The 18,482-nt window shown below is 36.8% G+C and overlaps 2 protein-coding genes across 9 annotated transcripts in view; one reads left to right on the top strand and one right to left on the bottom strand.

Annotated features, from left to right (window-relative positions):
* ANKIB1 (ankyrin repeat and IBR domain containing 1) overlaps window positions 1–18,482 on the bottom strand; it is a 259,272-nt gene that overhangs the window by 154,582 nt on the left and 86,208 nt on the right. The window contains exons 1-2 of one of the 5 annotated variants that reach the window (XM_047694617.1): window positions 4,122–4,254; window positions 2,518–2,631 (exon numbers count right to left, since the gene is read on the bottom strand). The exons of 2 other annotated variants lie outside the window; for them this stretch is intronic. The gene's annotated coding sequence lies outside the window, so the exon portion shown is untranslated. Of the gene's footprint in view, window positions 1–2,517; window positions 2,632–4,121; window positions 4,264–18,482 lie in introns of those variants that run through there. 2 more of the 5 variants (XM_047694620.1, XM_047694614.1) reach the window with 2 other exon arrangements.
* The window catches only part of KRIT1 (KRIT1 ankyrin repeat containing), a 38,861-nt gene continuing 25,049 nt past the window's right edge, over window positions 4,671–18,482 (top strand). The window contains exons 1-9 of one of the 4 annotated variants that reach the window (XM_047694623.1): window positions 4,671–5,141; window positions 9,007–9,046; window positions 9,275–9,404; window positions 10,292–10,451; window positions 13,225–13,317; window positions 14,474–14,603; window positions 15,581–15,824; window positions 16,047–16,162; window positions 16,395–16,538. In XM_047694623.1, coding sequence (XP_047550579.1) covers window positions 9,303–9,404; window positions 10,292–10,451; window positions 13,225–13,317; window positions 14,474–14,603; window positions 15,581–15,824; window positions 16,047–16,162; window positions 16,395–16,538 — 989 coding nt within the window. In that variant the 5' untranslated portion in view covers window positions 4,671–5,141; window positions 9,007–9,046; window positions 9,275–9,302. Of the gene's footprint in view, window positions 5,180–9,006; window positions 9,047–9,274; window positions 9,405–10,291; window positions 10,452–13,224; window positions 13,318–14,473; window positions 14,604–15,580; window positions 15,825–16,046; window positions 16,163–16,394; window positions 16,539–18,482 lie in introns of all 4 variants that reach the window. The other 3 variants (XM_047694625.1, XM_047694626.1, XM_047694624.1) reach the window with 3 other exon arrangements.

Below are 18,482 nucleotides of genomic sequence, written 5' to 3'. Positions count from 1 at the left end.
ACGACCTGGGTATCAAGAATTCTGCTACATGGAAAGGAAAAAACTATCTACGTCAAGTTAAAATATGTCTGACTAGGGCGCCTGGGTGGCTCAGTGGGTTGAAGCCTCTGCCTTCGGCTCAGGTCATGATCCCAGGGTCCTGGAATCGAGCCCCACATTGGGCTCTCTGCTCCGTGGAGAGCCTGCTTTCTCCTCTCTCTCTGCCTGCCTCCCTGCATACTTGTGATCTCTGTCAAATAAATACATAAAAAAAAAAAAAATCTTTAAAAAAATATGTCTGACTGAGGACAGGAAAACATCAAGGATTACCTTTCTTGGGAACTTGAAGGAGGAATAGTATCTGCTCTATAGTCCTAAAAACAGAGGAGTGCATAACCAGCAGCAAAGGTCTTAACCTCAAGAATGGCAAACGGTTGAAAGTTTATGGTAAAAGCAAAACAAAACAAAACAAAACAAAACAAAACAGAATAAAATGTTAAGAATACAATGAGGTTTTTGGAGAAGACAGTTGACAGTGGAAGATCATCTTTTAAAAAAATGTGAGAGGCTCTGAGATGATTAGACTGAACTGTATCAAACTGCTGGTAAAGCATATATCCTAAAAGATGAACAAAATTATTTTGTAATCTAAAGAAATACATTTTCACTGCAGAGACCAACACTCTCCAAGACACTAGACAGTTATTAAAATTATACTCAAAACTTAAAAAGCTGAATAGATTTCATGTAACTCAACACCCTATCTTTCCTGGAGAAAACACACATTTTAAAGAACATTTTATAAGCTGTTATAAACTGTGGAACTAGGAAAAGAAAAAATTATACATGCCTGAAGATCTATATTACAGTTAACCATAATGAACTTCAGAACTGTTTTTTCTAAGGTTTCAACAGCTACTGATTATTACATTGATAGTATATAATTCATGTGCTTTAGAAAACAAATGATATTAATCATTTATTAATCAATCATTAATCAGTAATCAATGAAAATCTAATCAAAGCATTATTAGAGAATTAAAAATTGCTATAACTATATTACAACGTCTTTTTCTTATAGAGGAATCTTAAGGTTGAATCTTCTCTAGGATATTACAAGTAAAACAACATTCAGCATTACTATAAATCAGAATCTGCATGGTTTTTTTTTTGTTTTTAGATTTTATTTGTTTATTTGACAGAGAGAGATCACAAGTAGGCAGAGAGGCAGGCAGAGAGAGAGAGAGGGAAGCAGGCTCCCTGCTGAGCAGAGAGCCCGATGCGGGACTCGATCCCAGGACCCTGAGATCATGACCTGAGCCGAAGGCAGAGGCTTAACCCACTGAGCCACGCAGGCGCCCCATCTGTATGGTTTTTAAATGGAGATTTAAAACTTTTTAGGACCGTTGTAAGAACTGGATGAAATTATGTATATAAAGCCTTTAGCATGTTAGTACAAGTACTCATAAATGGCATTTAATGTATTTATTCTTATAGAAAAGATATGAAACAACCCCCAAATACAGTAAAGTGACTTCAAAACCTATTAGAGATGTCTGTAAAGGCAAATCGATAGGATCACAGTCAAAAACTAGACCGGCAAACTCAATGAGGAAACCAATCACAATTTATTTATACTGTAGTCCCAGGATCTAACATAGTGCCTGGCACACACAGCAGGCATTCAATAAAGGTTTACTGAAATGAAATAAGTATGAAAGTAAGTTATCTCAAAAGAAAAAAAAAAGGTAGTCTAAGACTGTCTGAAAAATAAACTTAGAGTCCAGAAATTACTATTCCCTAAGCAAGTGACTTTCAGAAAGGAAATAAAATACATAAGCATTTTTAAAACCATGCATAGCAACTCCTCTCCAACTGGTCTTTTAAATAATGATCAAGCCACTTTCAAATCTGTTTTGGAATATGTGTCACATATAAGTCTAATATTACAGAAAAGTATTTTAAAATTTCATCTAAATAAATGTGTTCACTCTCAAAGAAGAAAAAAGCACCCAAAGCACTGAGGAATCTTTTCTAACTTCCATTCAAGGAGACTCAGATGAGCTTAATTCATGTTCTTCCATCTATTTATATGTGAAAATTAGCTTGAACTTTTACTTACAAGTACAATGTAAATACACAGATTTCACTTTCACAAGTTCAACTGCATACTCCAGAAAAGGAAGAGGAAAGAAAGAAAATCAGGTCTCTCAAAAGTGGGCAGTGCTATAGAGTACAGAAGAGTAACTAAAAAACTTTTGTCTCAGCAGCCACCTGTTAGAACTCAGCCTTATGGCATAATCTGCACGGTTTTGGAAAATTTTCATATTGAAAACTCAAAATTCCCAGTGCTGTTGGCAGGCGGAAAAAGTGTAATATGAAAATACAGTGCTATCTTCCCCACACTCCTTCCAAAAATAACAGGGATCAATAGACTTAAAAAAAGAAAGAAAGAAAGAAAAGGACTCTTCCAAGTTATAGCCAATTACCTCACTCACATTTGGAAACTCATCAATTTTCTGAAAAGCAAAACCATACCTTTAATAATACACTCAACTCTGTATAGAGCTTGGCTTCTGAAACAAGCCAGTAAAGTATACTTCCAGACAGACAGCTGGAGCTAAATCTCCTGGGCCTATTTCAAACTAAAATCTGTGAACAGTATGAAGTAACAAATCAAGTAATAGATCCAAATCAAGTGCTAAAAGAAGGTTTTGAAAACAACCACAAAAATCAACATTAAACACATCTACCTTTCTTAACACAATGACTATATTTTTAGAAAAAAAATAAACCAAGGCTATCAAATTACATTACAGAACAGTTTACAGAATAGTAACAAAGAACTGCATTATGCAGAATAAAATTATTCTAAGTTATTTACTTCCTATAGTGCCCTGAAAAGTTCACCACCATGATGGTGTGTTAAGAGCTACTGTTCAGTCACTGACAGCATTACAATTATTTTTTAGTCTAATTTCTGGAAAGTTCTGCAGTTTGCCAGTTTAAAAAGCAAACTAAATTTAAAAAGAAAAATAAATGCCTACCCTCAAATCTGGAAATACACACTGAAGATATTCACAGTTAATTTCTTTTTTAAACTAAGAAACAGTAAGGTCATAGGCACAAGTGTGTAATATCTGTAGGTGGCTGATCTAAATCGGTAAAAGTCTCTCTGAAATTAACGATTTAAAGTAATATCTTACCAAATATAAGCTGACACGATCTTTAAAAATCACTTTACCCACTAACAATGCAACACTTTTTTTTCCACATCATACACACACACACACACACACACACACACACACACACTTCATAAGTTAAGAACTAAACGTAAATCCAAAACACTAAAAATTATTTAAAGACATAAAAACATACTGGAAATATTAGACCTTTGTTTTTAAATTCGTTTCTCAGATCTACTAGCAGAGCTATTCTGGAATGGATCTTCATTCCAATACAAGATTGCTTAATATGCCAATTCCGTGTGAACATAGCTTGTGAGACTAATTCTTAAAACCTCAGGAGATGCTTAATTACAGCTCTAGTTCCAATTTCCTGCGACTCAAACAGCAATGTACAGAATAGAGCTTAAACACAGTTAAGAAGGGAGAGGAATGAAGGTCCAGGGAACGACCCATTCTTTTGTTTTGGTGTCAGAGGCTGCAAAAATAAAGGTTCATCAGAGCTATCGGCACCTATCCCCACCCATCCTGACCATGCAGAGCACTTTCACCCATCCGCTCAAGACCCTCTAGCCCACGAGATCCGCTGAACCCATGGCTTTCCGTCTCAAAAAATGGGGGGCGGGGGCGGAGGTTGGGACGTCTGGGATAGAGAGAGAAAGAGAGGGAGGACACATACATTTGAGGACAGAGGGACAAGGAGATTCATCTGGCTGGGGAGGATGGGACGCGCCACTGAGACTTGCAAATTCGCTGGGAGAAAAGCCCCACGGGACCGACGGAGGATGTTGCCTGTTCAGGGATGGGGACAGAGAGGGGTACAATCCTCCACAAAAGGAAGGAGACACATTACTGGGAAACCCGTGAGGGCGTGAACTAGGCAGCGCTGAACTCGGAGCCCAAAAAGGGTTGAGACAGCCTCATACACACTCGTATGGTGAAGCTGAGACTTACGGTTACTTCCCGGGCTGAGGGTAAGAGTCAGGTGGACCCCGCAGCTCTGCAGTTCTGCCACCGCCGTGGCCGCCTCTGCCTCTCGCGCGGAGCAGGTGACCTCAGGTACCCTCCCCGCCCCACCCACCCAGGCGGGCGCCCCCTCCTCGCTTGCCCGGGTGCGCCCGCGGGGCAGAGGCTGCTGGGGCTGAGGGTGCGCACTAGAGGCCCGCGAGGAACCCTGCGTGAGACGGAGGCGCACGCGACGAGACTCAGACTGGGCGGGCGCCCCCCATCCCTCTCTGGTCGCCGCGCCGCCTCACTCAAGGGAGTGGAAGAGGGGGCGGTGGCTTTTGCCTCCGCCTCGCGGTCAAGTCCGGCTCATGCTCAAGCCTTGCGCGCGCGCACGCAGCCCGGGCCGCCCTCCTCCCCTCCCCCGCCGCCGGCTCAGCCGCTGGCGTGCCAGCCGCTGCCACCTCTGTCCTCGAGCCGCCGCCACCAACCCCAGACAGCCCGCAGCCCCAGCGGGAAGCAGCAGGAACGGCAGCAGCCCGTCCGTCGACCCGGAAGCTCTTCCGCCGCCAACTGCGACGCTGCAAGGGGTGTAAACCCGGAAGTGATTTCCTCGCCCCGGTAGCGGCGGGGTGGAAAGGAAAAGCGTTTGAAGACCTGGAAACCCTTAACTTCGGGAGAGGGTGGTATCGTGCTGAGGTGCGAGAAGAGGGAAAGACAATAAAGAACTAGTCCACAAGAGTTGCTCCGAGTCCAGAGACCCGGGCTTTTAAGGCGCGTTTTGGGAAGAGGGGCCGAACACGCCTGGAGACTTCTGGTGGCCACCAAGGGTTTTCCTGGCACAGGAAGTTAGGCCCGGCTGCTGGGAAACAGAAGGGAAGGAGAAATGAGAAAGCGGTGACGGCACCCCGCCCCGCAGGTGACTCTCCCACCCAGTGAGTTGAATGTAGCGGCCCGGGAGGTGCTCGGCCGCCCTCACGGGTGAGACGAGGAGGAGCGAGGACCAGACTCCAGCGAGAGAAAACGGAGGTGGGAGGCTGAACTATCTCTACATCTAGTTTCTCCAGGCAAGGAATTTATTTCTTACAAGTAGTAACAAAGAAGCCAAAGCCACTCTTGGGGTCGCAGCTCTTTGAGGAAAGAGCCGTGCACGTCCTTTCCTGGTAGTGGACGTTGGTGGGTGGTGGCAGAAGAAAAACCTAGGCAGATTGTTATTTTTGTCATTTCAGGGAAAGCGATTTACAACCTGTCATTCCAGCTTAGCTCGCCCCTACACTTTTTTCCATCTTTTGAGGCTTTCTGGCCTTCTTTGCTTTTTATTCATAATGGGTTTTTTTTTTTTTAATCTTCAAAAGAAATCTTTGATGTAGCTGGCCCGACTCTGGATCTCACTCCCATTCCCTTCTCACTCTGTTGGAGAGCTTGTGTGCCTTCACAGTTTGTTTGCAAATGCGTCTTTCTCTCTGCATCTACAGTCTCTTAACTGCTTTGAGAGCCTCATCTTATTTAGGGGAAATGCCAGAAATACAAATGTGTTTTTATAACAATATAAAAACAATTCACTCCATGACCTTTGCCCATTAACCCCATGTTACTGTATTAGTTGGTTCTCTTAGAATTGGGTTGCAGAACTACAGCAGCAGCTGATAGATAGCATATTTACATATGCTAAGCATGAAATCATGGTCCTCTAAATAACCTTGGTCTTCACTGTAGAATTTCATTTGGTTCCCAATGCCAGTATTACTTAGTTCCTTCTCTGTAAGCCAGATTCAGTGTAATTGCCATCAAAAGCAATTTGAAGATTATTAATGTCTTAAATTACAGAACAATGTCAATTAACAGAAAGCTTTTGAAAATTATCAGTGACACTTGTTGACCTTGATAAGTGATGATTAGGAGAATTGGTTGAATGGACAAGGAGAAAGCAAGCTAACATAGGAGTAGAACCGATGGGTTTTTCCTAATCTACTTTATTAATACTTCCTCCCTTTGTAGCAAAAGGATGAGATTTTTATGGTCAGCAAATCCCTGTAGAAGAATTCTTACATTTAGTCTCCATCTCTTCTTTTTAATGTTATAATGCTTTAAAATAGTGAATTGTTCTAGGAGAATGCAGAAGGATCAAGTAACTTAGCTACTCTGCCTCAGCTTTTTTTTCCTGTAAAATAGGGATGATAATGTCTACTTTCATTGGGTTTAGGGGGAATAAAATGAATTAATATATGGAAAGCACTTAGCATAGTGTCTAGCACATAATCACTCTAGGTGTTAGCTATTCACATTTTTTTTTAAGATTTTATTTACTTATTTGACAGACAGAGATCACAAATAGGCAAAGAGAGGAAGAGAAGCAGGCTCCCTGCTGAGCAGAGAGCCCGATGTGGGGCTCGATCCCAGGACCCTGGGATCATGACCTGGGCGGAAGGCAGAGGCTTTAACCCACTGAGCCACCCAGGCGCCCCAATTCACATTATTTTACAAACATTAAGTGTTATATTCAGAAAACAAAAGCAATAAAGACTTAAGGACAACCTGATAAAATCACTATGCGGACAGAAAAGTTTTGTGGGTTTGGCTTGGTTTGGTTATTTAAAGTTGACATATGTTTAAAAAGATTGAGAAACATTGCTTAAGGGTGGAAAAAGGTAGATCATTTTCTGTCTCAGGAACATTTTATAGAGACCTAAGATAAAGTCCCATTTTTTGGTTTTTACTTATGAAGACACATTCTGATCATTGGTGGTAATTTCTATTAGCATGCACTTTGCAAACTGGTAAATCCTCTTGTCAACTTTGACTTGTGCTTATTAAGTTTATAATACCCATATTCACATACTATATCTTCTCTTTTTCTCTGGTGTAAAAGGCTTTCGTTTGTTCATCAGTACCCAACATAGCAAATTATTTTTTTGAAGATATTTACTTTTTGTTAAATAGGACTGTATGGTATAGCAAAGAAATGTTGAAAAGCCTGCCCCATGGGGACTAAATGGCATTTGCCCACCTCCCCTTTCCCAGTCACAGTGATAACCAGAAATGTCCCTACATATTTCCAAATGATGCCATGTAGGGTTCCACCCCCAACTGAGAACCACTTCTGCATATTTGTAAGGTCTCATTGCTTGGAACATTATCATTTATGCCTAAGCATTTTTCAGAATAGAATGAACCGTAAGAAAGTGCCACTTAGTCACTTGAATTACCTAAAACTTAGTCTAAACATAGACTAAGTTTTACTTCTAAGCAAACTTTAACTCTACCTTTCTCTATTATTTTTAGCTCGAGTTATTCTTTTCCAGTCCCTCTGCGTGTGTTTTTGCCTTAGCAGTTTTGCCTTGGTATGTTAGTAGCTTTTATTCTTTTCCTAACTTAAGCCTTAGTTTTCTTCTTTCATGTCACAGGGAATATGTATATTTCAAATATTCAAGTATGAATATTTCTTGAAAATCAATTGTTAGAATCTTTCAGAGATATGTTTACATTGAATGGTATAAAAACAAAATACTATAATCCTCACGGTCATGCCTTTTTTATTAATCATATTTATCTTTTCAAAGTTAAGTGTAGGGGCGCCTGGGTGGCTCAGTGGGTTAAATCCTCTGCCTTCTGCTCAGGTCATGATCTCAGGGTCCTAGGATCGAGCCCCACATCGGGCTTTCTGCTCAGCAGGGAGCCTGCTTCCTCCTCTCTCTCAACCTGCTGCTCTACCTACTCGTGATCTCTCTGTCTGTCAAATAAATAAAATCTTTTTTTAAAAATCTTACAGTATTTAATTTCTATACAATTTACTAGATTTCACTTCTCTACAAAGAATTCCAAAGTGCATAAAATGTGTATAAATTCATTTTAGTAAAGTGTTATCTACATTCTCATTGAAGTAATCTGATATGGAATAGCCTTATCTATATTTTATATATATATAAAAAATTAAAATTTGAAAATGACAAATAATTATAAGAATAACTTAGATCTAAAAATTCTTCAAATAAAGAATGAAATAGGGGCGCCTGGGTGGCTCAATGGGTTAAAGCCTCTGCCTTCAGCTCAGGTCATGATCCCAGGGTCCTGGAATCGAGCCCCACATCAGGCTCTCTGCTCAACATGGAGTCTGCTTCCCTTCCTCTCTCTGCCTGCCTCTCTGCCTACTTGTGATCTCTCTCTCTGTGTCAGATAAATAAAATCTTAAAAAAAGAAAACGTGTACTGTGCAGTACTAAATATTCCAGGGAAATGGTGAGTATTAACAAAGCATTTTGCCAGATTTTTTTTTAAATGTAAGTTGACCAGCACAGAAATTGATTGCTTTAAATTGTGTTTAGAAAACTAAAGATTACTTGATTTTTCTTTTAGGTGCTTAATAGAAAAATGTTATGTGCTACATATGTTATAGGGTGTATTCACAATACAATGTGTGTTTTTTTTTAAGCAAGGTAGGTAGTGCTTGAAATACAAATACTTGTTGGAAGTTCCTCAATGGACACTTAAAATCAGTCTGGGGGGAAAGTGTGTGTGTGTGTGTGTGTGTGTGTGTGTGTGTGTAAAATACATATTTGGAAGAAAATGCTGGAGTTATCTAGGGAATTGATAATGGAAGTAGAAAATATTCACAAGTCCACATTGAAAGATTTTATCCACTGACCACAAGTTTTTGACTATGATAGGCATTGCCAAGGAATATTATAAGGTATACTTTAGCTTATCTAAATGTCAAATATCAAGGTTCTTTCTAAAGATTTTGGAAATAATGTCAATGGCACCTGCCTGTTTCCAGCCCACACTATTAACAATATGACATTTACTTGTGTCATGTATGGAAAATAAGTGTAGTATTTAGGTCATTTGCTTAGTATTTAGAAGATATTTTATAATCATATCACTTTTTTTTTTTTTAGGTCCAAAAGGCAGATTCTTATGCAGTTCAGACATACAAAAGTATGTATCTCCATTAAAATTTTTTTACCTTTCACAGAAAAGGGAAAAAGGACCAAGAGAAAATCTTAAAATTATAAGTTGAGGTTTTGAGTAGTTCAGGATTAAGATAGTCATCTCTGGCTTATCTTTTAGGTAGTATATATATTCCAAGATAGAAAAATAAACATGTTATTTTTAAAATTGTTTTTCAAAGTGATTATGCTAATTATGTATCTCTTAATATTGCAGGGGATTTCTATGTTTGTTTTGTAAAGCAATGGGAAATCCAGAAAACATAGAAGATGCATATGTTGCTGTTATTCGTCCAAAGAATACTGCCAGTCTCAATTCTCGGGAATACAGAGCTAAGTCATATGAAGTAAGAACAATTTACTGACATTTGATTTGCTACCACTGAATGTCATTTTCATTTACATAAAGTCTTATCATCTCCTCTAAATTCTTGTTGACAACCTAGATCTTGAAAAGATAGAATTGACCCTCCTATATCTCTGCCCATCACGAAGTCTTTTTGTCTGTTGCATGCCTTTTGACCATTTTTCTATTGATTAATAGGTATAAATTATTAGACATTAAAAAATAGTCACGAGTTTTCCTTATAACATATAGATTCAGTTTTTAGTATGATTTATTAAATGGCTCTCAAAAATTAAAGTTGCAGAAGTCAGCTCATTTCAAATTCAATGTAAATATTGTTCTTGGCTATTTCCCTAAAGAACTCTTTTTTATAGTGCATTTTAAAATATCTTTTTACCTTTAATTAAAGTTTTAGACAATTAAGTTACTTCTCTGTAGTCCCGAATTGCATTAATTATATTAGAAAATGTGATTGAAGCCAAAAAACCCTAAAACAGAATTATCTTATCTATAACAGATTCCAAGCATCATAGAATACTGCTAATCTAACCTACCTCCAACTAATTTCTCTAGCACTTTGCTCAAATTGCTTTTTTAAGGTTAGTTACCTGAAACCTATTAAAAGATACCGCAGAGGCTCTCAGGATGCTACTGCTTCAGCAGTGCTCTGGGTTACTAGTTCTCAATCCTGGCTGCACTGTGGAATCATCTGAGAACTTTAAAACTTCCAGTACCAGGGCCCCACTCACTAGATATTGCTATTGTCTCAAAAGCTTCCCAGGATATTCTAATATGAAGCTGGGGTTAGGAAAGACTGCTGACTTACTATATTCTAGGGCAAGTAAACTTTATTTTAAGCTTTCTCTCTTTAAATTTTTCTCATCTAAGATTTTGTTGCATGAAGTTCCCATTGAAGGACAGAAAAAAAAGAGAAAGAAAGTTTTATTGGAAACTAAACTTCAGGGCAACAGTGAAATAACACAAGGCATACTGGATTATGTAGTAGAAACCACCAAACCAATTTCTCCTGCAAACCAGGGTATTAGAGGTACGAAACTTTTTTCTTTTTTCTTTTTTTTAAAATATAGTTTGCTTTGAATGCTTGTAGAGAAAGATATTTTTTAAAATGTGTTAAGATCATTTTCTTCTGAGTTGCCTAGCTGGCTCATTTGTTAATGTGTGACTTTTAATCTTGGAGTCATAAGTTCAAGCCCCATGTTGGGTGTAAGGATTACTTAAGAATAAAGTCTTTAAAAAAAAAAAAAAGGCAGGGAGATCAATTTCTTTTTATGTACCTTTCCATTTAAAAAAATCTTGAGGGGTGTCTGGGTGGCTCAATCAGTTAAGCATCCACCTCTTGGTTTAAGCTCTGGGCATGATCTTGGGCTTGTGAGATCCAACTGCCTCCCACTCCGCACATAGCAAGGAGTCTACTTGAGATTCTCTGCCTCTCTCTCCCCTCCACACCCTGCTTTCACAGGCATGCATTTTCTCTCCCTCACTCTCAAATAAATAAAATCTTCAAAAAAATTTTTTAAAGAATCAGAATGTTTAAGTTATAACAATGCCCTTCAAGAAATACCTTGACTATGAGGCTCCTGGGTGGCTCAGTCAGTTAAGTGTCTGCCTTCAGCTTGGGTTGTGATCCTGGGTCCTGGGATCCAGTCCCACTTTAGGCTCCCTGCTCAGCAGGGAGCCTGCTTCTCCCTTATTCTGTACTCCCCACCCCAGCTCGTTCTTTCTCTCTCTCAATAAAGTCTTATATAAAAAAAAAAAAATTGACTATAATATTTTTTTTAAGTTGAAAAATAGTTAAATAAGTTGCAGTGTTAATGATTTGTTCAGTAGGAACAGGAAACCAAAGAGTGGCTTGAAAACAAAGAAAATACAGATCACTTTTGCTAGAAGTATAGTTCTCTAGTTAAGTATCCCTGAACTACTATTTTTAGTTTTCTACTTCAGGACAGAGGAAACTAAAAACCTTGCATCATACTAAACGAAAGTTAAGATTCATGGATTAGGGGCACCTGGGTGGCTCAGTGGGTTAAGCCTCTGCCTTCGGCTCAGGTCATAATCTCAGGGTCCTGGGATTGAGCCCCGCTGAGCAGAGAGCCTACTTCTCTCTCTCTCTCTTTCTGCCTGCCTCTCTGCCTACTTGTGATCTCTGTCTGTCAAATAAATAAATAAAATCTTAAAAAAAAAAAAAAAAGATTCATGGATTAGAATCCTGTAAGTTGCCAGGTGGTAGAGGTTGCTTCCTATTTGGTCACAGGAAGAAGATCCTTTTCAAAGAGCCAAACTGAATTACTGAAGTATTAAACTTGAAAGGTTCAGTCACCATTTAAAATATTAGGTAATATATAGCCTAGGAAACTGTTTAGAAATTAATGATAATTTTCTCAGGCTGTAGCCTCACAAAACGTTAGAGAAAACTTAAAAGTTAGAGAAATTTAAACTATATCCAAGATTCAGGCATTATTATTAAAAAGCTAAAGCTAATTTCAGTCAAATGGCTGTTAAAAACAGTTGTAGATGAGGTAAGACATACTTCTGTTTATTCAGTGTTGTTGTTTTTTTTCCTATTAATCTTTCTAGAGATTGTCTAATTCATCTGTCTCAGTAAAGAGTCTGTTTTTTGTTGCAGAGATAGGGCTGAATCTTGTGATTTGAATTACTATTTTGGGTATTTGTTCTGTAGAGATAGCTGAACTATAAGCCTCTGATTCATAATTTTTGGAGCTATCATTCATCATTTTTTACCTTTCCAATAGGTAACCTTCCCAATAGGGCCTGAATTGTTGGGGCTCTAAGCATTATAACTCAACATTATAATAAGTTACGGCATAAATGTACAGATCCTTGATAGATATTCTGAGTCCTGCAAAGAGAATCTCCTTTTCCTAATTATCAGATTGACTTTTTAATAAGATAAAATTATCTAGAAATTGAGCTTAGCTAAAAAAAAAAAAAAAAAGGACTATCCTTATGGGTGACCCAAAGGCTCTTTTTGGATGCCACAAATTTATCAGTCTTTTCTACCTCGGTCTTGACGTTCTCTGATAAATTTTCATTTAGACTTGTTTTACTATTAATAAATTGTTATAGTTATCAGGATATTTCCTGAGAGCACATTCCTGAGACCTATATCCAAGTCACATATTTGAGCTAAGATAGACAAGTCATAATTTGCTATGAATTAGCCAACCTCTGTCACTTGGTCCATTTACCCAGATGGGGGATGAAAGTGGTGTCAATATTAACAAAGATGTCCTCTGGCCCAGAGAAAGGAGTAGTACTCTTAGAAAATTTCCTGGCAGCTTTTTTTTTAATTTAAGATTTTATTTATTTACTTGACACAGAGAGAGAGAGATCAAAAGTAGGCAGAGAGGCAGGCAGAGAGAGGGGGGAAGCAGGCTCCTTGATCCCAGGAGCCTGAGACCATGACCCAAGCCAAAGGCAGAGGCTTAACCCACTGAGCCACCCAGGCACCCTATTTTAACTCCTCTTAATGCTGCCTTTTAAAAAAATATTCTAGTTCTCAAAAAAGAAAATTAGCTCTTAACCAGAAAACAAACCAATAATTACTACTGAGGGGTTGGGTGGGAAGATGGGGGAAATAGTGAAGGAGATTAAGAGTATACTTATCTTAATGAGCACTGAGTAATATATGGATTTGTTGAATTGCTATATTGTAAGCCTAGAACTAATATAACACTGTTAGCTGCACTGGAATTAAAATAATTTTTTTTCTAATTCTCAAGGAAATTTATAAAATTTAAAAGCCCATTATTTTTATTTTCACTGATTTTTAAAATGGTTAGGAAAGCGAGTGGTACTAATGAAGACATTTCCTCTGGATGGGGAGAAAATGGGGAGAGAAGCAGCATTATTTATTGTTCCATCAGTTGTCAAAGGTAAAGTCTAAGTTTTATCAATCTTTATGTACTTTAGATGCTAAATAAAAGTCTACTGAGGAATTCAGTAACTTGCATTCATGGTTATTATATTGTTTTAAAACAGTATTATATTTAATAGTGTAAAACAGTATTACATTTAAAACTGTTTACCTATTTTTCAGTTAGTAGTTAAGATGAGGAAATTTATTACTTAAAAAAGTATTTTGATTTCAAAGTAATATTCAGCCTTCTGGACTAAACAGTAATGTTTTTGTTTCTGGTTTTAAAAGCAGAATAAAGAAGTGAGGAGGGAAGCCATAATTGAAATTTAAAATTTTCAGATTATAATAAGGGATTTTTCAAAGGATATGACTAGAAACATATTTCAGTATTTTGGAACATTAACAGACTATGATCAGGACATGTCTGGGATTTGGCACAAGAAGGTGTTAATAATAATTCTAAAATACTCTGCCTAACAACATTGGTAATATTTAAAGAGTTTAGATTTAATGTAAAAATTTAATTTGAGTCTTTGACATCCTGAAATAATTGAAAAACACTAAATTTCAGTGCAGACCTTTCAGCCTACTAAATTTGTGCCTTTGGGCAAATCACCTCAGCTCTATTTGTAAGATAGGTATCTTCTTCTACTAAGTTCATTGTGCTAGAAGCATTCAATGAGGTATTAGATTTGAAAACCACTTTGGAAACTTTAGAGTACTGGCCTCCCATGAGGCAGTAATAATTCTGATGATAAATTAATGACCCAGTGTGGATATGCCATTATCCTGCTGCTCACACAGTACTTATATGTATTTTATTAGCCAACTCTAGCATTCCAGATATATATTTTTTTTCCCAGCTATACTTAGGCTGAAAAGTACACTATTTTAAACGGTGTTGGAAATCTTATTAATCAGTTTTACAATATTGTCAAAGAAGAAAAAGAGGAAACAATTTCTGCAATCCTGCAAGAAGAATATATGTCTCCTAATTCCGAATGGATAAGGTCACAGAACTAGTCATCAGTTTAATCAAGGTCTTCTATATCCAAATCTAAAACAACTCATGTTACACTGAACTACTTTTTAAAACATACTATATAATTTTAAATGAAAAACATGCAGTTGTAAACCTTTTATATGATCGCATTATTCATTTTCTTTTTCAGATAATACTAAATATACGTATACTCCAGGATGCCCAATTTTTTACTGCTTACAAGATATTATGCGAGTCTGTAGTGAATCCAGTACTCATTTTGCTACACTTACAGCAAGGATGTTAATAGCCTTGGATAAGTAAGAAATGCCACTAAAAATATTTTTTTAAACAAGTCAAATACATAGTAGAAATTAGCTCTGATAGAACAGAAGAAAATAATAAAATTAGTAATACATGTATGTAACATAATGTAAAGTTTTTGAAGTACAAGATAAAAATGAAAAGCCCCAAAGACAAGATTGTCCTGGTTTGCCTGCACCAGCTAATCTTCTTTCAAAAATGACAAAGACTGCCCTGGATTGAGAATTAAGATTCCTTGTTATACAACTAGATTTTGTTTTTGTTTTTGTTTTTTTTTTTAATTTGCAAGTTGAGTTACCATTGCCTTTATTTCCCCTTCTACTTTGCACTAGTTTCCTTATGTCCATCTGTCCACTACTTTTTCAATAGAACTAATTATGTCTTTAAAAATAGTTAATCTTATGAAACAAACTGAGGGTTGCTGGAGGGGAAGGGGGTCAAGGGATGAGGTAACTGGGTGATGGACATGGGGTGTTTTTGTGTTGTGGTAACCTGTACCCTGAAACAAATAATACATTATATGTTAATTTAAAAAATAGTTAGATAAGTGAATGACTAAAGTTCTCTTTCTGTTTTCCCTGATGGTGGGTCAAATGGCTCCTCATGTTGTTCTGATAGATTTAGTATTGAGTTACTCTTAGCAGTGTACAGGTTGTTTAGACTATCATGCCTTTGTCCTTCTGAAACTACAGAGCTAATGTCACCTCCATCTCAGTGGTTCTAATTTTAAAAGTACTTCATATTTTTTGAAAGGGGGTTTTATTAGGATGGTATATGCATTTTTAAAAATAGTTTGCTCTGTCTATTAACCAAACTTTTATTATTAGTAAATGAAGTATTTAATGAACACTAGTTAAAAGTTTAAAAATCTGAATGTAATATTAGAATGTATCATCTCAGAATTTGATGGTCTACTTTTTCATCTTCATTTTTGAACAAGTACTTCTGTGACCTCTTCTTTCTATTTTGCCAGGTGGTTAGATGAACGTCATGCACAATCTCACTTTATTCCAGCTTTATTCCGACCTTCTCCTCTTGAGCGGATAAAAACTAATGTCATAAACCCTGCATATGCTACTGAATTAGGTCAGACAGAAAACTCACTACATATGGGCTATAGTGCACTAGAAATAAAGAGTAAAATGTTAGCCCTAGAGAAAGCAGATACTTGTATTTACAACCCTTTGTTTGGATCAGACCTTCAATATACAAACCGGGTAAGAGCTGAATGAATTTTGCTCTGATTTCAAAAGACATTTTATCTGAACTATAATTTTTTTCTAAAGTAAATATACCTATTACTAATTGTAAATGTTAAGATGACATGTAGTTAGTTGTATTTATTTAGTTGTATTTAGTTGTATTTATATCTATTGAAGTCAAGTATCTAAAGCTCTTAAGGAGTTTTTGTTTTTGTTTTTTCTATTTTCCCTTTTTAGGTAGATAAAGTGGTAATAAATCCATACTTTGGTCTAGGAGCTCCAGACTACTCAAAAATCCAAATTCCCAAACAGGAAAAATGGCAGAGAAGCATGAGCAGTGTCACAGAAGACAAGTACTGTTTTGGTTTTACTCCACATTGCTTTTTTAAAACTTACATTATAATGTTAAAATATTGTTTAAAATGATGTATGTAACTAGTATGCAATGTAACCATTGCATAAAAGATTTAGTTTGCAGCTACTATGTGATATATGGTTCTCATCGATATGTCCTGTTTATTTTGAAACAATTTGAATTTCAACAGTGCTTTTTTTAAAAAAAATTTATCTATTTTTAATGATTAGGGAACGACAGTGGGTAGATGACTTTCCTCTCCATCGAAGTGCCTGTGAAGGGGATTCAGAATTACTAAACCGTCTTCTCAATGAAAGATTTTCTGTCAATCAATTAGATAGTGACCACTGGGCGCCCATTCATTATGCATGCTGGTAAATGGATTACTTTTTTCTCTTAGAAGGAATGAATCCTTAGTTGTAAATGTTAATGCTTCTTTTCAGAACTGTCGTCATTCCAGCCACTTTTTCTCTACTACATTTTGCCTTACGGGCTTTCTATTTAGATCTTTGATTACTGTTTATATGTACCACTATTCAGAATCACAAGGTCTGCCCCATGGGAAAAGTATCATTGGTGTTTGAGGCATTACCAAATCATCCTGTATAATAGCTAATGACTAGCAAGTGTCATTATACAGCACTAGGTCCCTTATTCACATTTTGTATTGGAGTTATATTAAGTTTATTTACCCTCACTATAAAATTTACATGAGGGGCGCCTGGGTGGCTCAGTGGGTTGGGCCGCTGCCTTCAGCTCGGGTCATGATCTCAGGGTCCTGGGATCGAGTCCCACATCGGGCTCTCTGCTCAGAGGGAGCCTGCTTCCCTCTCTCTCTCTGCCTGCCTCTCTGTCTGCTTGTGATCTCTGTCTGTCAGATAAATAAATAAAATCTTTAAAAAAAAAAAATTTACATGAGGTTAACTACTTATGATTTGCCATTGATCATGTTGGAAAAGTATCCATTTAGTTCTTTGGGAACCTGTGGGATCACGAAACTCCCAAAAGCCTTCATTAGAATGAATGCTATTCATTATTATTATTTTTTTAAGATGAGAGGGATTAGCTCACAAGATTGGGGTTAGCTGTTTCCACTAGTTGCGTATTGTACCTCTTATTTTCCTACTCCTCTCACATGATAGTAACTCTTCCCCTCAGCTGAGCTGAGTTCTTATATTTGTGTTCATAGCAGTAGTTAACTGTCAGCTCTGGTTTATCCTCCAGAAGGAATGTAATGAAGTTATTTACCATTATTTGTTATGCGAAAGTTGCTTTTGACTTATTGTTTAAAGTGATCTTCCTTAGCTAGTTTAAGCAGTGCCTACATTATTTACTGCTTGTTAAATGTCTGCTACTTCTTAGCTGAGCAACATTTAGCAAGATACTTCACTTCTCTATATCTCAGTTTATTTATCCATATGTAAAGGCATTAATTAGATCATTACTAGAGTTCTTTCCAGCTCAAAATTCTTTTAATTTCACGGATTCCAAAATCTGTGATCCTGTAGCTAAATATAGTTTCTTTTAATATCCATCTTTTCTCCCTTAAAAATATGCTGTTTCCCTAAAAATATACTCCTTTATTCAAGAAATATCTGCTCCTTTATTCTCTGTGTTCTTAATTGTTTTCCCATTACATGGAATTTTCTACTCATATTTGGAGTTACCCTAAATCTTTTTAAACTGAACTTTTAGTTGTTTCTTCAGATTACCAGTAAATATTGGAAGCAGCAGTACTGAAAGAAATCACATGCCTTATCTGGAATTGGTTAAAAAAAAAAAAAAAAGTACACTGTGGAATCAGGAAGACAGAGGCAGAGAATTTTAGTTTAGGCATCCCAAATTTATATTTGGTTAATATTTCCCTTTTTTTGTGGCATTGGTTATTTTCTTTTCTAATAAAAGAATGGTAATATTTATATTTTAAGAATGGTAGCATTTTTAACTACATATTACATAAAAACAGAAGTTTGATAATTAACGTTCTTTGAAATATCCTTAGGTTTCTAACCTAATAACTCTCATTTCCTAAAATTATGACTTTTGGCAAGTTATTTAAAATCTCTAAAGACCTGTGTCTTCATCTATGAAGTGGACTTAATAATAGTACATTTCTTAAGATTAAAGGAGAAAATGCAAGTAAATGCTTTGAGGATACCTAGCACATAATAAGCACTCAGTAGATGTTGGCTGTTATTATTAAAGTACTGTAGAAATTTAAAGATTTTTATGTTTAAATCTGAAACTCATAATCCATAGTATTTTTAATTAGAAAATCTTACTACTACAGTATACCAAGGAAAAGAGTTTTATCCTTT

Source organism: Lutra lutra, chromosome 11, assembly GCF_902655055.1.
Source record: "Lutra lutra chromosome 11, mLutLut1.2, whole genome shotgun sequence".
Classification (NCBI taxonomy): domain Eukaryota; kingdom Metazoa; phylum Chordata; class Mammalia; order Carnivora; family Mustelidae; genus Lutra; species Lutra lutra.
This window is presented reverse-complemented; position numbering and strand designations above follow the sequence as displayed.